Raw genomic sequence first — 24,765 nt, 5'->3', positions numbered from 1 at the left:
GACTTGACATACCTGAATGATATGGACTGAATCTATTGTATCATTAGAGCACATTCATGGTTTGCTCAGCTTGGTAGTTCGTACTTTCAGACACGCAATTTTCTTATCTGTTTTTCCAGGAGTTATTTTTGGCTTTAGCAAAATATTGGCTGATAGTGGAAGACTTTGCAATACCAACTTTAATTAAACTTCAGTAAAGGATCACAGTCCCTACGATAAGCTTTCTTCAAGTGAAGTTCTAGGATACAGAGCTGTGTGAAATGACTGCAGCTATCTTGCCAGAATCTGCCCCATACCTGCCATTCAGAACCAACTTCATGTATTTCTCCATTTGTTCAGTAATCCAGAAAAGTCTTAACTTAAAAGGGCAAGGACATTTTCAACCCTTTGACTTTGATAGCCTCCAGTGGTAATCATTTACCAACTGTTACTGTGCTGTTGTATGATGTACATTACTAATCTCTTTTCTTATAGTAGTAGATAACTGCAGTACTTCATGCTTTGGTATGGCAACTGTTAGTCGGTGAATAAGCTGTTTTCTGAATGCTAAGGAGACAGATGTGTTACCGGTTACAGTAGGCTGATAACTTCCGGCCTATTAGATCTTTTCTTAACACCGCGTTTTCTCTCAATGTAGGTTGTGAGCCCCTCTATCAGCTCTCCCGTATGCCAGGAACAGCTGATCGAGGCTGGAAAACTGGTGGATCGTTCAGTGGAGAATTGTGTCAGAGCCTGTCAGGCTGCCACAGATGACTCTGAGCTGCTGAAGCAGGTCAGTGCAGCAGCCGGTGTAGTCAGCCAGGCCCTGAATGACCTCTTGCAGCACGTCCGTCAGTTTGCAAGCAGGGGAGAGCCCATTGGACGCTATGACCAGGCAACGGATACCATTATGTGTGTCACTGAAAGTATCTTCAGTTCGATGGGGGATGCTGGTGAGCTGCTTTATCTTCATACTCTCTGTAATGGGGATATTACTTTAGTCTGACTCAAATTCCCTCCGACATATACCCATTTCGAGTAACGCAAGTCAGAAATCCTTAACGCTTGTGGTGCCCATAGGCTTGTGCTCCTGTGAGCAGTCATTCTAACCACAATATTATATCATTAAAGCACCTGTAAGTGTGCAGTGGGCAGGTGAGGTTGAGTCTTTTAAATTGTATAATGGATGCTTATGGAGCTCTGCTAACACAACTGATATCGTGCCTGGAAAATCAGGGATGCCATATATATGATGTCTCATATCTTGCTGTTTGTGTTGCACTGCTTCACGTCATGAGAATGTTACAGCAGTTTTGTATCTTTAAATGTGAAGACTGCCTGTTAAAGTGCTCAATCAGCTATTTTATTCTTTGCCAGTAATTAGATCCCTAAAGATTTATTTACCTGACTAGACTTAGCAGGCAAGAATTTTGTTTCCATTATGGGCTTGGCTTTTATAGTGTAGCTTTTAACCCTTTAAGTTCTCTGTTTTAAAGAACATGGCTGTTGGAGCCCAACCAATCAGGGGCCTAATGTTTGATGAGCTTGCTGTAGAATTCCATTATGGAAATGTGAAATGTTGAGACCAAACTATTCTAACTAATGGGCATTATGAATTGTTATGATGTAATTATAGGGACACCATCTACTTGAAGTCTAGTCAATTAACTGCAACTACTTGAAATATTTATTTTGTTAAAAACTCCTCTGGTATCCCCTTCCAATGAGTGTGGGTTCGTTGTTACATTAACCTGTTTTTAAATGTTTTACTCCTTGTACTATATATCCACCCAAACACAGGAAACTCACTCTAATAGGTTAACACGGAAATGAAATATACTCGGAGCTTTTACCTGTGCAGTGTGGAACAACTCCCCATTATAGTCATCTTTGTATGAGTAAATATAGGAGAGGAAATTTGTCAGATGTTTGAGCTTTAAATTGACTCTCTTTTCAATTGTGCTATGTTTGGGCTGGGACATAAGGAGATGATATAGGTTTGGCAAATTCTCTGTGGTATTTTTAGCACTAAGATGACGTTTTTGGTGAGAAATTGCTGCAGAGTAAGGTATTGCCAAGCAGATACAGAGCAAATTAAAAATATAATTAATTAACCCATCCCTCACCCTCAAAATGGAAACTGTAGTACAGTATCCTAAACTTTTACTCAGTGACGTTAAGAGACTAAGACACACACAATTATGGCTTAACTAGTGTGCTGTCCTGCCTGTGTATATGTTGTGTGAACTATCTGTGTGCCACATATAAACCATATATTATCTGATGTCTTGACTCCTAGCAAAGAAGATTACAGAAACCTTGGATAAGGTTACTTTGGATAGTGTCTATATACAGTTCACAGCCATACATGTATGAGGGGCTGTGAGGAGCTGTGTCACCACCTGCCCTGCAACCTAGGGTGCCTCATGATGCTTTGCTGTTGTCACTCCCAGTCTGGGCCATTCACAAACAGCCAAACTGCACACAGGTCACACCCTGAGTGTCTGCGTATAGCTGCAGCCGTGGTCCAACAGCTCTGACCCCAGCAGCCTGTCAGTAACACTCCAGTCACACCCTGGCTTCTACCAGCCTGGGTTACTGGTTGTAGGGTGTCCCCAACACACTTCTGGTTCTGAATTTTCCCCAATACATGTGTTCTGCACTGTCTAGCCCTATCCTAGGCACTTCAGATATTATAGGTCTGTTGCCTCTGTAAAGGATCAATATTCAGCAGTTTGCTACTTCTACTGAGTTACCCAAACACTTCAGTTTAAACACAACACTGGGTTAGTTTTTTATTAAAAAAAAAAAAAGTTTATTTTACTACTAAGAGAGAGATTGAAGAGAGTACAAGTATAACGCATTGAAGTCCGAAATGGTTAAAAGAGAAATAAACATAAAACACTTTCTAGTAACTAACTAAACTTAAGGTAGATTTGGTTCAGGGTAAAATCATTTCCGCAGGTTCCCAGCAGCACTGCTGACCGAATTCTCAGGTCAGGACCTCCCTGAAAGTCAAAGGGCTGGTTTCTTTGTCATCTTAGGTAAAAAGAAAGAGAGAGGGAGGGAGGGAGAGAAAGAAAGGTAACACCTGTGGTGTTTTTGCCCCTCACTTTCATTGTCCAATCACCCTTTGAAATGCATTTTCCTGAGGGTCATTCCGAGGTAAAGTTCCCTCCAGCTGCTGAGGAAACAGACATTCTCATAGTGAAAGCGGTTCCCTAAAATGCAGATCGATCTGTTCCTGCCCCGCTTCATTGTCAAAGAACGGCCACTTGACAGGTGATTTGCCAATTAACCTTGATGACAGCTGGCTAGAGGCTTGTCCTTCGTCTTTGAGGAACTGATTTACCCTCTCTTGCTGTCCCAAGGACCCTGTTTACTACATATTGTGATACAGCTTGGCCAGAGGGCAGCAGGAGGGTGGTCAAGGGAGATATGTAAGCCCCAGGATGATGAGCCTTATTCCCTGTGGAGGGAAGAGAGGCTGCTATAGATTAATTAGAGCACCTGAAGCCAGGCACCTGATAAAAAACCCCTGCTTCAATCAGACAGTTGAAGGAGCTGAAGCAGGGTGGTTTGATGTTGGAGCAGAGAGCAGTTTGAAGGAGAACAGTTTGGAGGGAAGCAGAGGAGAGTTTGGAGAAGTGCTATGGCGGGCCAGAAGACCAAGACCCTAGCTAAAGGGAAACTCGGCTTGTGCAGAGCAGAGGGACTCCATAGACACAAGGGGTTGGGAGAAACCTGATCCAAGCAGAGAGAGGGCAGGAAGCCCCACAAGCTGAAAGGCCAGAGAGGGAAGTACCCCAGGGGAAGGAATTGCTAGTTCAAGTGGTTTGCCACTATCCTTAGGGCCCCAGGGTGGGCCCGGATCCCTCCCTCTCCACTCCCCTTCTCTGGGATGCTCGTGGGACAGTTAATACCCCAGATCAGGGTATCATAGAACTCCCCATAATAATTCCTAGAGCCATGTCTTTTACTTTAATTTAAATATTGTCTATGATGGAGAATCTACCACCACCCTTGTTACATTGTTCCAGTGGTTAATTAGTCTCAACATTAAACATTTACGCTTTATTTCCATTTTGAATTGGTCTGTCTTCAACTTTCAGCCTTTGGATTGTGTTATAGCTTTCTCTGTTAGATTTAAGAACCCATTACTAAATATTTGTTCTCCATGTACGTACTGTAATGAAGTTACCCTTTAACCTTCTCTGTGTTAAGGTAAATAGATTGGGCTCTTTGAGTCTATCATTTTACGCATGTTTTCTAATCCTTTAATCATGCTTGTGGATCTTCTCTGAACCCTCTTCTTGAATTGTGGGCACTAGAGCTGCACACAGTATTCCAATAGCAGTTGCGCTGGTGCCAAATATAGAGGTAAAATAACCATTCTGGTCCTACCTGAGATTCCCCTGTTTATGCATCCTAGAATCACATTAGCTATTTTGGCCACAATGTCACACTGGGAACTCATGTTAGCTGATTATCATCTACAAACCGAAATCTTTTTCAGAGTCACTGGTTCCCAGGATAGAGTCCCCCATCCTGTAAGAATGGCCTATGCTCTCTGTTCCTAGATGTTTACATTTACGTTTAGCAATATTAAAATGCTTATTGTTTGCTTGCACCTTGTTTACCAAGAAATCCCGATTGTTCTAAATGTGTGAGCTGTCCTCTTGCTGGGTTACCCTTTATTCCTGGGTTACCCTTTATTGCTGGTAACTATGGGGCTTTAAGTGCAAAAATTACATGTCAGAAGATAGCTGTAAAGGTGCAGTGAAATCTGTTACTTTTATTCATATTCTGTTCTGGACTGGAGGAGTGTGCTAAGAAGGCACTTCCTTATAAACACCATTGTTAACTTCCTACAGGATTTGAAAAATCCCCATGGCAGTATGGGAAGCTTTGGAATTTTTTTTGCTTGTCAAAACTACTTTGGAACATATACTGTGGAGACTTCTTAAACACAACAGTAGGCTTTTGAGCTAAGCATCTGCTGCCTTTGGTTAACCTTTGGGAAAAGAAGGGAGCCAAAGAGTTAATCCAGAAGCTTCAATGGATTCACTTTGCTTTTGAGTTTGGTGTAGTACCAGTTATATTAATAAAGCAAGCGTGTTCTAAAAATGATCTGCATCCACTTCAGAAACAAACATCTCCATTCGACCTCTGTGCTTGACCATGAGTGATGCGTAAACTCATTGTGGTAACATCACTTTAATGCCTATTTTAAAGTTAAAAACCCTAAAACTGATCCTGATGAATTGGTACTGAGTCACTTCTGCCAGAAGTGTTTAATTATTCTGTACAGTTCAGTAAAATCGGCTTCTTGAGATGCATGTGAGGAAGAAACAAGAAGAGGGAACCTATGGTTTCTCATCTATGAGAAAACAGATCAGTAGTATTGTAGTGAAGGGGTGAAATACTCACCCTATTGAAGTCAATGGCAAAACTTCCATTGACTTCTATGGGGCCAAGACTTCACCTAAGGCATGTAGGTAGATTTAGGTGTATAATTAGTGTTAAGCATAGTGCTATGCATGTTCATCCTACTGCATTTCTTGTAAGTCAAATGTTACCAGTTTCCCATGATCAGTTGTGTTGTCATCTACCTCCAAAACTTTGTGTTTAAAGCTTTTGAGCAATGAAGTATCTACTTGTAATTTTAATTCAAACGAGGATTTCAGAAAATCTAATTTTATTTAAGTCTTAGGTAGGGGCTTTTTGAAACGGAAATTTAGATAAAGGTGAAGAAACTCAAAACTTAACTTGTTAATATTGTAGGTGAAATGGTGCGGCAGGCCAGGGTACTTGCTCAAGCTACTTCGGATCTTGTCAATGCTATGAGGTCAGACGCTGAGGCTGAAATTGACATGGACAACTCTAAAAAGCTTCTAGCTGCGGCTAAACTTTTGGCAGATTCTACAGCCCGCATGGTTGAAGCGGCAAAGGTACCTACCAGGAAACGGTGAACTGAAGAACCTGAAAGGCACTGAATACTAACTTAATTCTTCATAACTGTGCACAAACATGAGACATTATGTGCAGTTACTAGGTTGTAAATAGGAATTGTTATAAAGCAGAAACAATTGGTTAGCCTATGAATGTTTGGGTTGCATTTGACAACTTCCATTGGGAACTTTAACTAAAAGTCCAGTAGAAGTATGCATATTAGTTGATCCATTCTTTTGGATTCCAAAACCCTTTCCATATTCTTTTGGTGACTTTATTGACCTGATAGATATGTATGTCCTTGACTTGTTAGTACTTTTTCAGGCCTTAAAAAGGGGAAAACTAACATGTCAGACTTGAGTCCTAATTCAACCTTCTGATGACAAGATTATAACTACCAAAAATCTTGTTAAATTGGGAATTAAAAATTGAACTTTAAATACTGTGATTATATAAATACTGGACATTGTTAGAGCACAGATAATACACCATTTACAGAATAGTAGTTTCCTACTATATGTGGAGTTTTAACATGTAGTTGCCCAGTATAAGTAAATATTGCACTGAAGAACAATGTTTTACATTGACACTGTGTGAGGAGTAATGGCGGTATGTGGTGTAATACGCTGGACTGTGTACTGAAAGTCTGACTGCCTTCTTCACCATATTTAACATGTTAAGCAGTAACCTGCACCTACAATTGATTTCTACCTGAAATCATGATGATCGTTGAAACTTTCTTCTCTAATTCATCTTAGAGTGACGTTAATCCATAGAAAACAGGTTGATCAGAGAGAGGATAATGGGATTTAAATTCCTCTTATATTTTAATATGTAGACATGGACATTTTTTGAAGATTTGTATTTTACTCGCAACTCCTGTGCAGGGGGCTGCAGCAAATCCTGAAAATGAAGACCAGCAGCAGAGACTGAGAGAAGCAGCAGAGGGACTACGGGTTGCCACAAATGCAGCTGCTCAGAATGCCATCAAGAAGAAAATTGTCAACAGATTAGAGGTTTGAAACCAAACTCTCTTGTTTCTATTATTTTACACTTCTTTTAATTATGCAAACCCGTATCTGTGTAGCACATTCCAACAATTATAAATGCAGACTTTAGACAAAAAATGTCAAGTTCCCCAAAAGTAATGGACCTAAACACAGCTAACAAGGGGCACTTTCATTTGAAAGTTGCATTCCAGACTGATTTCAGAGTAGCAGCCGTGTTAGTCTGTATCCAGACTGAGTGTAGTGTGAATTAACTAGTTTGCATATTAAATGTTTTATTAACTTGCAATAGTTTAGTTGTCAGTAACAAACAGGCTGGAGGGATTTTTGTTATTATGAAACTGCTGTATTCATTCAGCCATTTTATTCAACAGGACTTTGGTGGTATGATCTTCAGAGTAAATACAGTAGAGTGCTCACTGTTTCATTTCCATTTAAATAATCGTCTGTAGTCCTGTGATTTGTGTTTTTTACCAAATATTATTTGAGATTTGTAACAAGAATGTGCAACAGCGCTTCGCTTAAACTGCCCCCAAAACACGTGATTGCATCACAACTAAACTCTAAAGCCACCCAAAGAAGCAAAGGAGCAGAAACAAAGTTGGAAGCAAAACATAATAGCCAGAGGTGCAGCAAAGGGAAAAAGGCAATTTGTTGTACTGTGGAGAAGAAATTCAGCCTACTTAAATCTTCTGTAGAAGTCTGACCTTCACAATTGCAAATTAAATATACAAAAGACTGGGGAGGGGGCTGGGGAAACCGTCTTAGTTACTGGTTTTCAACTGTGATTTTACAATAGTCTGAAAATGATTTGAGCGGATTAAGACAAGACCAACAAGCAGATCTGAGTAGATAATCTTCATCTGGATGTGTATTGTATTAAAACTACTATGTCAATGTAAAACAAGATAATCTTGAGTAATTTAAGCAGTGATGCATTACAGTGAACTTTTTAGCTACATTATAAGAAACCTTGTAGAAAATAAGGGGTTTTTTTGCTGTAGAAATATCTTATTACTTTCCCCTATATGAGTAATCTGTGCCAGTAATAGTTTAGATGAACTAACAAGCTCATGTTCAAGGATGGATGTATTTATTAGGTGGGTTAATTAGGGAATGGTGTTAAGAATAATGTTGATATTGGAATGTATTTGGCAAGAGGTGGAATTTTATTTTTTGATAGATAGGTGTGTAAAGAGAGACCAATAATAAGATTTCTTAGTATTTGAGTTCAGGTTCTCCCTCTATATTTTTAGACCCAAGCAAACTCGTCCCTTCATGTCTTCCACATATGATCACCTTAGTGTCTTACCTTTTTGGCTTTGAGCAGTCCCAAGTAGAACTGGTCCTTTGCTCCCATGAGGAATGCTTTTCAAGATGCAGCCATGATTCTGCTCTTTGGACTGCTAATGTCGCAATGTGGACTGCTCTATTTACCCTCCTCTCCATCGATTAACCCGTATATCCCTAGAGCTAAACCTCTGCAAGTTGTTCCACTCCATAGGCATGGTCTCTTCCGTGGTGGTGCAATTCATTATTGCCAAGCGACTATAGCATTTAGCAGAGTATTGAGCAATCAAGATGTCAGTGACACAACACTTTAGGTTAAACTCGAGAGCTAGTTTGCAAACGTGTCTACATTGTTTTTAAACTTGGTGCCAAGTTCTTCTTTGGAATATAAATCCAGTTTCTATTACTAGTTTCCTTGATGTATTTTGCATATTGCAGTTCCATGATAGTTGAATTCAAAACCCTTGCAGTTGACTTTCTGCACATAACAGACGAAACTCTTACTACTTCAACCTGCATCTTAATTAAAATGCTACGGATGAGGGGAGAGGCTCCTTCGAAAGAATTTCTGAATCCACATAAACAACTGTACTTTATTCCTAATGCTTTAGATCAGTGGTTCTCAACCAGGGGTCTGGGGGCCCCTAGGAGGCCACAAGAAGGTTTCAAGCAGAACCAGCATTAGATTTGCTGGGACCCAGGGCAGAAAGCCAAAGCCCCACAGCATGGGGCTGAAAGCCGGGTCCCCAAGCCCCACCATCTAGGGCTGTAACCAAAGCCTGAGCAACTTAGCTTTGCGGGCGCCCCCGTGCAATGAGGCCCATGCCAATTGCCCTGCTTACTACCACCTTACACTGACCCTTGCTTTTATATGGAGAAAAACAGCTATGGCACAGGTGGGCCATGGAGGTTTTTTTAGCATGTTGTGGGGGCCTCAGAAAGAAAAAGGTTGAGAACCCCTGCTTTAGATGGCTGTGGGTCTTCACATCTCATTCAGCAGCCTGTCGTCATCCTGTAGGCTATTTTAACAATAGCTCTTCAGTATTCCTAACAAGTTTTTGCGATGAAAGACTGACAGTGTGAAGAAGAAAAGGAGTACTTGTGGCACCTTAGAGACTAACCAATTTATTTGAGCATAAGCTTTCGTGAGCTACAGCTCACTTCATCGGATGAGCTCACGAAAGCTTATGCTCAAATAAATTGGTTAGTCTCTAAGGTGCCACAGGTACTCCTTTTCTTTTTGCAAATACAGACTAACACGGCTGTTACTCTGAAAAGTGTGAAGAAGGATGCTCTTAGAATGTTTGTGGTGCCAGGTGTTTTTTCCCTTTGTTGTTTAGAAATTTAAGGATTGGTAACAATGATCAGTTCATTTTTCATCTGGAGTGGAAAGTGACAGAGTTCTTTATGGTAAATTAAGTCCAGGGGAGGTAATGACTTCATAAGTTCCAGTTGCTAAATGCAATAATACATATTTTGTCTGTTGTGTTCTCTACATTACCCAAGCTTATACCAGTTCAGCCTTTTAACTGTTTTTCCCCCACGTTAAAGTTTGCAGCTAAACAGGCAGCAGCTGCTGCCACTCAGACAATTGCAGCCTCTCAGAATGCGGCCGTTTCCAACAAGAACACAGTAGCCCACCAGCAACTCGTCCAGAGCTGCAAGGTAAGATTTCCTAATAGAGGAAGCAGTCACTTGGCAGATGATGTGTAGTATGTGTCCCTTTTAACACAGGTAACTTCTTTGGAAACTGAAATTCACCTCCTTTGATTTAATCACTTTGTGCCTGTGGACAGGAATTCTTAAGTTGCCTGTGTCAGTCTGACTCCAAACCATTTGATTCTTGTTCTGTCGCTGTACCAAATATAACACTGCATATACTTCTAAGAACGCTTTTTTCCTGTTTTGTTGTCCACAGTGAGTTATCTGTTAAAATCAGGGAAATGTTTTAGAACGTGTGCAAGGCAGCCGTGTGCCTTGTCTAAGGTAGATCCCTTTTACAAATGTTTAGGCAGTACCGATTACAGAGGATGGGCAGATGTGAATATTTTTGTAAGTATCTCCAAAATGCAAACCTGCTGCAAATGTGGCATATTTCTTGGGGTGTATGCTGCAGATGAATCAGCAATACCGTACATGTAGAGTACTTCAGGCAGAGAGATGTTAGATTTGATTATAAACTGGATTACTTAGTGGTTGCCTTGCAATTAGTGCACTGAAAGAGTAGTGAAGTGACAGGAAGCCTTCGCAGCCAGTTCACTGTGTAGGAAGCCCCCATGGTGAATCGCCTTCAGAGTCTGTATGCTTTTCCAGAGCTGTCTAAGGAGCATTGCTTTGAAGTAGTGTAGTACTCAGGGGACAGATACAAAGCCTACTGCAACATAATTAGGCCTTACCTCTTTTTTGTTTAAGGTCTTAATTGATCCTGACTAGAGAAATAGGAGACATTGTCCCTTTGGTGGTGACCAGTGGAATTAGGTGTAACACTCATGTTCAATGGCTGGTGTTTGTTAGCTGTGCCCCCAGCATCACTTGACACAGCAGAAGTAAAGATCTTCTACCCTATTAGTAATTGGTATCTGTGTCATGCTTCTTGAACTGAGTGTGGCTGCTAATCACAATACCTGTACATCGCCTCCCTGAAGGCTGTTCAGGGAGAGGTTTGTGTGTGTACTGTGGGGTGGAAATTCTTATACCGATCTCATGAATATGAGGAATTATCACTTGTGGCTGTCAACTTGTGTTTTTCTGTTGTGCATTACAAGAGATTTAACTTCATGCCATATAAGTGGTTGCATGGTGTCATGTAGGCCAACTGGCAGGCTGCTCTTTATGGTCAGAGGTGGTATCCAGTGAATATTGTACAGGTGGGGAAAGGAATGTATGTGTCTGTGCTCCAGGGGTGCTCCACTACAGGTAAGGAGGTCGTGTCGCAGTGCAGAGTGCAGCTGCCCATGAGCAGTACTTTCCTGCCTATTTATTTTTACTGTTTCCTTCCCTTTCCTTGGTCCATGGACCTGACTTGTCTAATTTAGATGGTAATCAACTTGAGCAGGGATTGACCTTCTACACATGTGTAAAACACCACGTTCACCAGAGATGATATGGAAATGATGAATAGTGATAAAACTGGACTGGGGTGACTACTACTAGTGAAATATTTGAGTGCTCTACTTTAACACACTATAAAGCAAGGCTAGTGGCTTGTGGTGTGATGACATTAAATCCTTCCCTAGTGTACCAAGACAACATGGATAGCAGCTTGATACTGTGACCCAGGTTCACTTGGTCAACCTACATGTACAGGTTTCAGAGTAACAGCCGTGTTAGTCTGTATTCGCAAAAAGAAAAGGAGGACTTGTGGCACCTTAGAGACGAACCAATTTATTTGAGCATGAGCTTTCGTGAGCTACAGCATCCGATGAAGTGAGCTGTAGCTCACGAAAGCTTATGCTCAAATAAATTGGTTAGTCTCTAAGGTGCCACAAGCACTCCTTTTCTTTTAACCTACATGTAGTCTCTGCCCTTACTTTCCCTTTCCCTTTCCAAACCAAATTGTAATTAGACCATAGTGTTGGGTTATGGTGTTCCAGCTTCAGTGACAAGTAGGTTGCTGAGAGCACAGAGTGAGACATGCCAGAGGTAAGTGCATGGAGACGTCCTCACATTTTCCTGATTGTAAGCCAGAGCGCAGAGTAAATCACTTGACAAGAGACTGTTCTTTTGTGGTTTAGCTACAGCTGGCAGACTAATTTGTGCTTGTGAATAATGTTGCTTCAAGGTCTCTAGAGAAATAAGAAATAAAGTGGAGTGCAAAAGAGCCTATTCTTCTTCAGAGAGAAGCTATGCAGAAGTCAGGAACACAGCCACTATAATAGACGACACCTTTTCAAGCCAAAGATCCCAGAAAAAAGACATTAACACTTACCAATTGGCTGTTAAGTAGGTTACCTTCCACGTTACAGTTTTTGAAAATTTGGTAAATAAAAGAAGTAGCTTGAATAAGTCTCAAAGGGCGGGGCATATGAAAGTTGTCTGGGAGGTAGCTGATATCTTTTTCAATGGAAATGCAAAAGGCAGTTTGTCCTATGTGTTGACTGCTGTTCATTCAAGTTGAGCTTTGACATTGATCTATTATACAGCAGATGAAATCCTCTTTTGAAGTTTCTTCCTGATGTAGAGTACTTAAACTTTAGGAAAACATTTTTGGAGACTGTATTGGGGATAAATCATGTGAACATGAGTTGACATTTGAATAGGGGTGAGAATACATTTTTAACAATATACATTTTCAGAACATTACAACCATACTATAAACATCTTATTGGAAGTCAGATAAAAGTAAGCTGAGTACCAAAGGAGAGAGTTAAAGTTTTCTTGAAGCAAGAGGGGTGCTTTAAAGATCTACACACCTAAGCAATGTAGAGTGTAAAACAGTAGTTTTAATGTCCAAAATAAAACATTCCTGAGTCAGTGAAAATATCTCTGCTAAACCATTTTTTATTACAGAAAAGTCTTAACCTTCCTTTATAAACTAACTTATAGAATTCTGTAGGAAGAGTCAAGTTCTCCAAATACTGTAGGAACTCTCCTAAACCGTCAATCTCCGATTTATTAAGTTCTGTGGAACCCTAACTGTTGTCTACAGAATCATATTGGTATCATCCCTGTTAAATTCTAGGTCCCTTCCATAGGTTGTGAGGCTTTGTTTAGTACTGAATGAGTTTTTTTAAATTTAACAATTAAAACTTTCTGCTTTGTTGCCAACAGAATGTTGCTGACCACATTCCTCAGCTGGTGCAGGGTGTGAGGGGAAGCCAGGCTCAGGCAGAAGACCTCAGTGCTCAGCTTGCTCTGATAAATTCCAGCCAGAACTTCCTTCAGGTAAACTGAATCAAAGAATCATGGAATCATAGACTATCAGGGTTGGAAGGGACCTCAGGAGGTCATCTAGTCCAACCCGCTGCTCAAAGCAGGACCAATCTGCAATTTTTGCCCCAGATCCTTAAATGGCCCCCTCAAGGATTGAACTCACAACCCTGGGTTTAACAGGCCAATGCTCAAAGCACTGAAATAGAGTAGATTTTTTTTCCCTCAAGAGCACCTTGTGAGTCTTGAATTGTCGTCTTCACTTTGTGGAGTGAGAAAATTGCATGTCACATTGAGAGCTGTATGTTAAGTCATTGATTGTGGTGAGGAGAACTTAGTTTGTCACTGGGGCAGTAGGTGATGCCACAACTGCCCCGAGTTTGAGCCACAGAAAGCACATTTCAGCTTTGTGAAAATGTGATACACTTTGCGCTGAGACTGGCTCCTGAAAAGGAGGCTCAATTGGACAGGCAGTGAAAATGCCATGAGTGTCTGGAACCTCGCCTAAACTAGAGCTATTATACATTCTGCTGGAGCTGGAAGTACCATCATTGTACAGTTCCTTAGTTTAGATTCAGCCACTGTGTTTCATCTGGAGTTCTCAAGCCCTTTAAGGGGGGGGGGGGGAGTATCTCCCCTGCTTTTCAGATGGTTTTCTGAGACAAAAGGTGATCTAACTTGACCACGATTTTGAGGAGAACCCAGGTGATAAGCAATAGTCCATGCTTCTTTCCAAACATGGAACAAAAGAACAGCCAGCTGTTGCTTCAAGATAAATGTTGGAACTATTATTGGCAGTTAAAATAAAATCAGAAAGCTCTGTATACTGAAATGCTAGCATTAATGTGCACTATACATTTTTCAGATTTGCCAGGCATTCCCTTCTGTCTTATGGGGAAGAAGTGAATCTTGTCAGTGGTCACTACTATACCACTTGGTGGGGTATTAAAAGTGAAATAAGGCATTGAATCTAATTCTACACATGTTGCTGTCACAGGACTGTCTCGAGCTGTGGTCTGGCTTGAATAAAAGCAAAAATCACAGGTGCTTTTCTCTTTTGAGAGATGCACATTTTATTTTTCCTCCCTGAAGACATTCCAAAGCCCAAAACGACAAGTCGAGTCCACCAGCTTCCTGTGTTTAAAACTGCCTCCACTCAAGCTCAGGAGCTGTTTTACTCTGTGCTTGGCCTGATTAGCGCCAGACCTAATCAGCCTCACCTGACCTGCCATGATTTAATTAGGGCAATTATCCCCTTTCTGTTCTGCCTAATTTGTCATTAAGGTACTCCGTGCAGCATTGGAGCACCCTGTCAGGGTTGCTCACCCATGTGGTCCCATTGAAGTCACTAGGACTACTCACCTTGTCTGTTTAAGTACTTGGGGACCATGGAGATGACATAGTACAGTATTGGAAGGTAAGCAAGATGTGTTTTCCGCAGATCCTGTGCTCGATTATTACTTGACTGGATTATTACTGATCTTGTTTTCTGTTTACTAATATTGAGAAGAAAAACATTAAATCTTCAGAAATGTTCCAAGAAATTACAAATGTACCATGTATATTGTCCATGCATGTCTGTGTAAACACGCACAAAATGGTAAACTGTTCTGTTTAAATATTTAAACTCCCTTTTATTTATTTATTTATATTACAGGAGCCACTTAGAGGCTCCAGTCAGACAGTGAGCTAGGCACTGTACAAATAAGTAAAGCAAAAACAGTGTCTGCCGCAGAGATCCCACTGCTCAGGATAATGACAAGGCACAGCATGTGAATACACAAATCAAGATTGGATAGGGACAAAGCGTAGGTAAAATTGGATGCATTTGCAGTGGTCCTGTTAGCGAGTGGTCGTGATTAGGTGGCTGCCAGCCTAAACAGTGGTAATGGCAAAACGTAGTGACCTAACTGTTTTGTCAGTTCTAGACCTAGTTTCATAGTTGAAGCATTTATACAAGGTTATAGGCGTGAGCTGATGAATCACAACACATTCTTCTCAAATCTTTAAATAGCCTGGAAGTAAGATGGTGGCGTCAGCCAAAGCTGCAGTACCTACTGTAAGTGACCAAGCGGCAGCAATGCAGCTAAGTCAGTGTGCCAAGAACCTTGCAACGAGCTTAGCTGAGCTAAGAACTGCCTCCCAAAAGGTGGGTCTATATCCTTTTTGAGCAGTTAGAGGTTAACTGTGGCTTACAACACCTGATTTTGTAAAAGCTTGTGTGCAGTGGGAAATGTCATTTGGAAGTCTGTATTCATTGCTTTTCTTTTAGCTCTATTGATCGTGAGTTAATCACGTAAAATGAAATTGAACGGTGCTAAATATGCGTCACTTCCCTTTGTGGCTCTGGACAATCAATTTCTTTGCTGGCAAGCTAAGTATGTTGTGCAGTAGTTTTGTATCCAAGATATGCAACATGCCAAGATGACCTTTTGTGTCTGCATAGTCTCTTCAGAAACAGATAATCTTCCAAGACATGATCAGTGATGAATCTTCCCATTTTTGGTGGTAGAACAGTTGCTTAATGATACTAACCATTTCTGTTTGTCTATTTTCTGGATAGGCTCATGAAGCATGTGGCCCTATGGAAATTGACTCTGCTTTGAACACAGTCCAAACACTCAGAAATGAACTGCAAGATGCAAAGATGGCCGCTGTAGATGGACAGTTAAAACCACTCCCAGGAGAAACGGTAAATGGTGGGGCAGAAGAGGCTTAGCATGGTCCTCATTTAGGAATTCTGTCCCATAACTTGAGAGAGCGGTTGTTAAAATTCAGTTTTAAGGTGTCATTGGTAAAAGGAGTCACATGTTTGGCTGATGCTCATTCCAATGGCATTTTACACAGATATTCTTCCAAAATCCATCCCCAACTAGGGTGACCAGATGTCCCGATTTTATAGGGACAGTCCTGATTTTTGGGTCTTTTTCTCACATAGGCACCTATTACCCCCCACCTCTTATCCCGATTTTTGACACTTGCTATCTGGTCAGCCTATCCTCAACACGTGCTGGGAGTGCTGCTGCGGCCCTTGGCTTGAAGTTGTTTCCATCATATACAGGGTTTACAGTTTGGTTCAGTGGCTCTGAGCACCTCCACTATACAAACTATTCCAGCACCTCTGAGAAACATGAAACATCTTTATGCCAATAAGAAGCCGATTCTCTGACTGAAATAACTATTGGAGGCAGGGCCTTCTTCTCTAGAGTACTGAGGAAAAAAATTCAGCTTTTAAGGATGCTATAAGAAAGATTTTTAAGGTCTTTCTTTCCTTTGTTTAGCCAGCGTATTGTAATGAAAAATACATGAGAGCTCATTTCTTGTTTTTAAGTTGGTTTGGTTTTTTTTACCTTGGGCTTAGAGAGCAAAATATGTTCTTAAGAAAACAAATGTCAATACTTATATTGCTAATTATCAGAACTAAATTTTAAAATTTCCTTCTCATTGTGCATGCTATTTGCTACCTTCATTTCATTCAACTTGTACAATGAAAATATGCTCGTCAGGGTCTGAGACTCACTAATGCAGGGCAGCAAGGTGTAGGTTTCAGTAGCTGAGGTGGATGCTAGTTGGGAGGAAGTGGATAGGAAATCTTTCCATTGCTCTTGAAAGGAGAATTTATTTTAATTCAGTTTAAACAAAGACTGTTACCTCTTGAATATTTTCACAGCTGGAAAAATGTGCGCAGGACCTTGGCAGTACCTCCAAAGCTGTTGGTTCATCAATGGCCCAGCTGTTGACTTGCGCTGCTCAAGGCAATGAGCACTACACAGGTACTGTTACTGGAAATGGCAAACGAAAATAAGACACTTTGTAAAAGAAGATACCAGGTTGCAGAGGCTGCTGTCTATCTGTGTATATTCAATATAGGTTGGGGCGTCTGTTAATTAAAAAAATGCAATCCAAACCTTTTTTGTGGAGGAGATAGCTCTTCAATGTACAATTAAACACCAAGTGTTTTAGAGGTTAGTGTTGTGAACACCCAGTTAAGCTGAAAATGTTGCCGTTTGTGTATTGAATAGTTGAAAGCACTTGGGTTTTTTATGTTCTGTGGTCCAAAACACACGGAAGATGTGTTGGTTAAAATACAGTAGTCAGTGTCGGATGTCCAGTGAAAATTCAAAAGTCTTGACACTTGAAGCTGAAATCTAGTAGCTCTTTTAAAATCAAGCAATGAGATAGCTGTTAAGTTAGAAAATCCTATCCGGTAATGCATTCCTATGGAGCTGAAAGACCCTCTTCAGTATCTGTTTCTGTACTTTCTATCTCATGCCAGCTTCAGTAATATGAGGATCTTTTTGTGCTTGAACAAATGCAGAGGTGTTTGGTGGTAGTATATGGGTGTTTTGTTGTTTACTGCACAGCACGTGGGTACTGTTAAACCTAATTTTATGTTCCACGGGTGGCACAGCCACTGCAGTTCATATTTGTCCTTCAGTTCATTTGCAAGTTTCCCTTGTTTTGTTTGACTGAAACTCACTGCCCCCAAATGAAAGACTGAACAATCAGGCATTTTTTTTATTGTTTGCTTCATGATACGTGAAGATGACCCCCCTTTTATCAATCTGCATGGCTGTTATATTAGACGTTTCAGGGACTGACTTGCCTCCTGGAGGACTTGGGCATGATCTTTAAAGGCCCAGGTTGGAGCCATAAATATTAAAACTCATCTTCCTCATTCTGCCTTTTATTTGGACTGACAGTAGCTGCATCTTAGGCTCAGCAGTGATCAGGACCTTATTGATCTGTGTGCTGTGAGAGTCCCTGCCCTGAGGAGGTCAAAGGTTAAATAAACAAATCAGAATAATTATGGGAAGGGGAATGGTGAAAGGGCCATAGAAAGGTGAAATGACTTGCACATGGTCATAAAACAGGTGGGTGGATAATCTAGGATTAAAAGGCAGGGCTCCTGACTCCCATTCCAGTCCGAAGTAAACAGTGAAAGAAAAAAGAATTCAGAACCTGATGCTTCTAATGTAGAAAAAAGAGATTTTTCTGGGAAGAGTTGAGGAGTTATTTGTGGCTCATAAGTAAGGAATAGGCAAAGGCAAAATTTGTAGTGCAGGTCACTGAAGAGAGGGATAGAAACTAGAAACAGTAGCAAACCCTATCACTGCATAGAATTAACCCTGCTTTACTTCTGCAGTTGTTGTACTGAGCACGTTAACGTTAATACACTTTTAAGTGGTAGCCATGTAATTTGTATTCATTAGGTTGTAAAACTACATCCCAGCTGTGTAACTGTCTAAATATTTATAGATTGGAAAGCAAGTGATGTAACAAAGCAGGCTGGTGCAGTGAGTGGGAACCTTTATGTAGTATTTTTGTTGTAGGAATGACAGTTAACCTCTGTGCTGTAACTGAAAAAGACACCTACATAAATGGAGCACGTTGTTATGCAGTTCATTGCTGGGTAGACAATGATTTTACCTCCATTACTCTGGGGGTTAATAAAGATCATTTAAGACTTCAGGGTACTGTGTAGCATTTCGATAAGGGCTGATTTAAACACGAGATAGTTACATTCTTCCACTCCTTACAGGGTCACTGGTCTTGGCAACATGGCTGTGAACATATGGAGAGTCTAGGTCAGACAGGCTACACAAGCCAGTTTTCATAGATCTGCTATATGACCATCTGCATGATGAAACTAAGTTATGCTACCGTGCCGCTTACTCCTTGTAAGCCTCTATATAGCTTTTATACTTGAATTTCAGCTTGTGCCCTGTTCAGCATTGGTGAAAATTTCAAAAGCCAAAGTCCCATTTTCCACAGAGACTTAGACTCTCAGGGCCCTAAGTCTCCTTGAAAGCCAATAGGATTTAGACTCCTCAGTCATTTCGTCTTTTTTGAACTTCTCGCTGGTAGCTAAGACTTGTACTTTTTCACTAGCTAAATTGGAAGTAACTTGAAACTGTTAAATTTTTCTTCTTCTCGCTCCATAAAAAAAGATATTTGGTGATTTAGAACCACCCTGAAATGTGCTCTTGTGGGTATAATATTGATTTTATGGCTTTTCTGTGGGCATTTCTCAAACATGTTCACATCTGAAACACTCTAATTTTAAAATGTTTGCCGTGTTCTGTAGAAAGGGGGTCATTACCTTGCAATTCAGCTGCCGTAAAAGAATACAGATTGCGCCTTAGAGGATACTAACCGAGTATTTCATGAAATCTGAATTTAGGGGTTGCTGCCAGGGAGACGGCTCAGGCTCTGAAGACTTTGGCTCAGGCAGCACGAGGCGTTTCAGCATCCACCACTGACCCAATGGCAGCACATGCGATGTTAGATTCTGCAAGGGACGTCATGGAAGGCTCTGCTATGCTTATTCAGGAAGCAAAACAGGCTCTGGTTGCACCTGGGGATGCAGAAAGTCAGCAGAGGTTAGCTCAGGTAAGTTACAAAAAGTGCAGAGTGACTTGAGAATGTTTAGCTTAGGGCACTAATAATGCAGCCAGTGCTGGAATGTAATTTCTAGGCACCTTTGGGAGATAGGCAGTTAATGTAATTCTCTTTACAAAGGCTTCTTTTTAAGAGACTCAGTCATGTGCCTGCTGTACCTTACTGCATGTGAATAAGGCCTTTAACCCATGCCTTATTTGGGCAGTATACTTTTGGTTGTGAACTAGAAAAAGTAATTAAATTTGATGTTAGCAAATGAAGGATCCTGAGTCTACTTTCAGTGTTTGTAACAAATCTGTTTTTCTAAACAAGTGGTGTTTCTGGATCCAGCATTACTGGATCTCATCACTGTGTTATCGGAACAAAAGGTCCTTTTTCTGTTGATTGAGGGAGTATGGCTATTTTTAAATCAAAATTTGAGAGACATGGTTTAAGTAATAGTGCCTTGAGGCCAGGGCTGCACAGAGGTTTCTGGGAATCTGGGGAAATATCTGAAAGTGAGGCCCTCCACCCTTCCGAAATATTACCACTGCAGGGTGGCAAGGGATGGGTGGGTGGAGAGTGATCCTGCACCATTCTCACCCCACTGCAGCAGCTTGACTCCTGTCCCACGGTGCTGGCCCTGGCTCCACACCTCAGGTGTTATGACCTGTCATGAAGGGTCGTAAATCCACTTAGGTTTGGCCCAGCAGCACCCCCATCGGGGTGGGGGGTGGGATTTCAGTGAGTGGTGTTGCAACTCAGTATGTGGGATCTCAGTGTCTCCGAGGCTAAACCTGAGTGGCACTGTGACCCTGCACACCAGGTTGCAATGTCGTTTGGTTTGGGGCACTCTGAAAAAGGGTGCCCAGGGCAAACTGCCCCATTTGCTCCTTTCCTCACAGGCGACCTTGCTGCAGGCCTGTGTGAACAATAATACTTAAAGCTTTTCTGTAACTAACACCCGGTTAGTTGGCTAGTTTCCCCTGTAGATGGGGAAACTGAAAAAGAGAGGTTATGACTCGCCTTAGAGGAGGAGTCATTGTTAAACCAGGATTAGGATTTAGACATTCCAAAACACACTGCCTTTTAGCTAGATTTTATTGTGGTATGGGACCTTATTCCTCATTGGGATTTCTTGTTTGTTTTGCCTGTGCCTGTATGTATATTTCCAGGTGGCCAAAGCAGTGTCTCACTCACTAAATAACTGCGTGAATTGTCTGCCTGGACAAAAGGATGTTGATGTGGCCTTGAAGAGCATTGGAGAATCCAGCAAGAAACTGCTTGTTGATTCGGTGAGAAATCTTAGATGTTAAATGGTGTTTCAGAAGTAAAAATCTGACTTGGGTTCCTCACATTTTAAATTCTTTAAATTCTTGAATAGCCAGTTCATTCTAGATTACAAGTCAGTCTTTTATAGTAGCCATTTTTTATCCTGAACTGCTTTTCTGTTGATTTTGGGGATGTCTCCGTGTTGTAAAGATTGTTAACCCTGCCTAGGTTAACATTCGCTCCTTTGTTTTAGTCTCAGCAGAGGGACCAATGTTTGAATGGATGTGGACACTTGAAACATGCAATCTGTTTTCTTCCTAGAAGTGATCCTTTTGAGTCAGTGTAAGGACCATGATCCCTGCCACCCGGGGATATTCCCTTCTGATGCTTTGTATCAGAATGTCACTATTTTTCTGTCGCATCCCTTCTAAAAATCTGTGGTGAATCTGTTTAAATGAAATGACAAGTCATGTCCCTGTTTCCCTCCCTGAATGTCATTAATAGCTGACAAAAGTTGTAACTTGCCCGGGGCATATGGGTGTTGTGTAGTTTGGTCAAGTTTACTCTTCCACTGCTAGTTCCACAGATTAATGGAGGATTGCGCTTTCAGGTACAATCAGTCAAGTATTTCCATGAATGCAATAGTCAATTCAGGCCTCACACACAATTAGGATCAATTTAATACTAACACAGTTACTGTAATTTTCAGTGTTGTAGCCGTGTTGGTCCCAGGATATTACAGCGATAAGGTGGGAGAGGTAATATCTTTTATTGGACCAACTTCTGTTGGTGAAAGAGAGAAGCTTCTAAGCTTCCACAGAGCTCTTCTTCAGTACAGTTACTGTAAATCCATTCTGTGAAGCTTATTTTGGGGACTGGATAATGCCTTGGAATACTAGAGCCTCCAAAGTTTGTGCCTAGTTTACAGCTGCTAGTATTTTAGAATGAAAGGACAAATGAGAGTATTTCCATGTCGCCTCTGAGATGGGGATCAATTACTTAACCCTAACCCGCCAATATCTAAAGCAGAAATGGATTTGATCCCCCCAAAATCAGAACAATATTGAACAATCCTGAAGTTTTAGGGGCTGCTGGATCTGGAAGTAACACTGACCGAGGGTCTGTTCCCTTCTGTGACTGAGCCTGAAGATAGCTGCTTTTCCTCCTGGCTAATGGACTGCCTATTTTGAGCTCAACTGGTAGAGTCCTGCACTTTGGAGCAAGATGTTTAGAGTTTAGTACCTGCAGTCAGCCCAGCCAGCAGAATGGTTGTTACACAGGATTATGGTTCGGGCCTATCTCTGAAATAAAAGAAATCCTAACAATTCAGGTACTGGATGTCAAACTGGATGATCACAGTGGTCCCTTGTGGCCATGGAATCTATGCAGAGTATTATTGTCAGGTTCAAAGTCACACTTCCGTTACTTTAACATTTTGAATTGTGTTGAACTGCACAATTAAGGTCTAGTCTGAATGACTGATCTCTGTGGTCACTAAGACACATCTCTTCTTCTCTTGAAGCTGCCTCCAAGTTCTAAATCTTTCCAAGAAGCCCAAAGTGAACTAAACCAGGCTGCAGCTGACCTGAACCAATCGGCAGGGGAAGTGGTTCATGCTACCCGGGGCCAAAGCGGAGAGTTGGCTGCAGCTTCCGGAAAGTTCAGTGATGACTTCGATGAGTTCCTTGATGCTGGTATTGAAATGGCTGGTCAAGCACAAGTGAGTTTTGGTGACTGTAGTGGGTAGCTGTATTACCCTAGGCATGTAGGGATGTTAAAGTGTCTAGTCTAAACATATATGGAGGCAGAGGATGTTACAGAAGAGTCAGATGTCATTCAGAAGTGACAAGAGCATGGTGGGGTTTGCATGTTGTGCAAGATAGATGGGTGTATCTGTTCCTGGTGCTTGTTGAAACTATGATTTCATGCTCATCCATGTAGCGTGAGCCTTGTCGTAATTGATTTGTGATCTGTATAGCTGAAGATAGAGTAATCCATTGCCTTTTCTAATGGTCAGTAGCTTTGTAAAGGACCACTTTCTATTGTGGTGTAATTACCCAGGAGTGTAATAGGAGTTTAAGATAGTTAAACTTAAGCAGCTCTAGAGCTTGAGTGTCCAATGCCCCCAAAGAATCGGAGTATGAAGGGGACTCAGCACACAGTAAATCCCCTATAATCTGAATTTGGCATCTCCCATTCAATGTGACACCAGAGCATACACTTTACATCACATCCATGGATCTGCTGAAGACTGGAGCCAGCCTCTGGAGAAGGTTGGTAAAGTGCAATGTGTGTGACAGCATTGTGTAGTTTTGCAAGGTGGAAGCCCAGGGACTGAATGGACATGGAAACAAAGGAATTCTTTCACCCCTGTTCCTCCAGGCCAAAAATATAGTTTAAGGGACACTAGGTCTGCACAATACCCGAAGTGTGACTTTAATAAATTTAGTAGGGTATAGAATGAGTTGGGTGTAGAATGAGTCAACTTGCCCCGCTACCACCTTGGTTTTTACCTCTTCTGCAGCTACCTGGTTGATTTGCAGGCTCCACGGCTACAAATCTGTGCTCTTCAACATCACTATATTTATTAAAGTCACACTTCAGGTCTTGTGCTGACGTAGTGTCCCTTAAACCTAATGCTCTGTGGCTAGAGCTGGGCTAATATAGCAAAAAGCAGCCCTGAATATTCTTGCAAACAAAATCCATCAATTTGTGCCATGCTGATGCTGGTCAGCTCTTAATCACTTACTCACAAACGCTAGTGTGAGAGGCCTTTAGTCACAAGGCTGTTCACTGAAGTTAAAAATGTAAATTTTAGTGCAAATGCCTATTTGCAAGAGATTTTCTACCAGCAGTGATCTTGTGGCCCTTTAGAAAGGTTTGTCTCGATCACAATATCCATAAATAACTGATTGTTTTCATCTAATGTATGAACAAAAAAGGATGCTTTCTGTCTGTAAATAGTCGTTCAGTCGGAACAGAAACAGTATCATATGACTTGGTGACCTGTGAAAGCAGTTCACGTATATAGACTCAAACCCGGTTCACATAAACCAAGTAAAATACAACCAGTTTGCAAATATTTCTAACGTGGAAAGGCTAATTTTATTGCATAGATCGTTAACAAGAAATCTAACCACTGCTGTTTGTCGCATACTGTTATCCTGTATTTTCTAACTTCACGTGTGTAAAATTATTTCTTCGTCATTCCCTGAAAGTGATGTCATGTGATGTCAAATTCAAACTGCTTATCAAATGAAGCTTCATGGTAGATTTAGTTTTCCAGAAACTGTTGCTTCTTCATATAGAGCACCCTTACAATTAAATGTTTGTGAAGGTCTCTTTGCAAAATTTCTGTTTGCTTAAGCCATTAATCCAGTAAAGGTGTAAGTAAGAGTGCTTGTAAATGACACAGAAGGTGCTGGAATATAGTCGGTACCCATTGACTGAACAATGTGGGTCAGTTGTGCCAGGCAGAGACATACAAGAGACTTGACAACAAAAGCATTGTTCAGCAAGTAGTTAAATTTCCTTCCACTTCTCTGTGAATGCTCTTACTGTTGGAAATCAAGCTCCTTGTATACGGGTTTCTTTTTCTGCTGTATGAAAGGAGCTAGAGGCACCGATCTGGGCAAGCAGAAGCGATGCTTAGTGGTCCTATCTGGAATGTCGTCCCATGCATGTCATTGGTTTTAGATGGATAATTCAATTGAATTCCAAAATGTATTGCTTAAAGTTTTACCTGTCTCTCTGGCTGATGCAAACTGTGTGTGTAATGTTATGCTGCTGTGGTTTTCCAGACTAAAGAGGACCAGATTCAAGTAATAGGGAACCTCAAGAACATCTCTATGGCTTCCAGCAAGCTACTGTTGGCTGCCAAGTCTCTCTCAGTTGATCCTGGAGCTCCCAATGCCAAGAACCTCCTAGCTGCAGCTGCAAGGTACAGGCATATCACCTGCTTTCGTTTTCCTAAAATGGTGTTTAACTGTTTTCCTTTACCATATGTATTATTTGT

The 24,765-nt window shown here is 41.2% G+C and overlaps 1 protein-coding gene across 4 annotated transcripts in view; it reads left to right on the top strand.

The window, feature by feature from the left end:
• TLN2 (talin 2) overlaps positions 1-24,765 on the top strand; it is a 347,160-nt gene that overhangs the window by 215,016 nt on the left and 107,379 nt on the right. For all 4 annotated transcript variants that reach the window (XM_048866513.2, XM_048866512.2, XM_048866511.2 and 1 more), the window contains 12 exons: positions 638-932; positions 5,764-5,930; positions 6,819-6,947; positions 9,780-9,893; positions 12,999-13,112; positions 15,112-15,246; positions 15,661-15,789; positions 16,768-16,870; positions 19,282-19,490; positions 20,654-20,773; positions 22,273-22,470; positions 24,551-24,690. In XM_048866513.2, the coding sequence (XP_048722470.2) occupies positions 638-932; positions 5,764-5,930; positions 6,819-6,947; positions 9,780-9,893; positions 12,999-13,112; positions 15,112-15,246; positions 15,661-15,789; positions 16,768-16,870; positions 19,282-19,490; positions 20,654-20,773; positions 22,273-22,470; positions 24,551-24,690 (1,853 nt within the window). The remainder of the gene's footprint in view (positions 1-637; positions 933-5,763; positions 5,931-6,818; positions 6,948-9,779; positions 9,894-12,998; positions 13,113-15,111; positions 15,247-15,660; positions 15,790-16,767; positions 16,871-19,281; positions 19,491-20,653; positions 20,774-22,272; positions 22,471-24,550; positions 24,691-24,765) is intronic.

The sequence above is a fragment of the Caretta caretta genome, chromosome 10, assembly GCF_965140235.1.
Source record: "Caretta caretta isolate rCarCar2 chromosome 10, rCarCar1.hap1, whole genome shotgun sequence".
Classification (NCBI taxonomy): Eukaryota; Metazoa; Chordata; order Testudines; family Cheloniidae; genus Caretta; species Caretta caretta.
The sequence above is the reverse complement of the archived record's forward strand: the minus strand, read 5'-3'. Positions and strand labels throughout refer to the sequence as shown.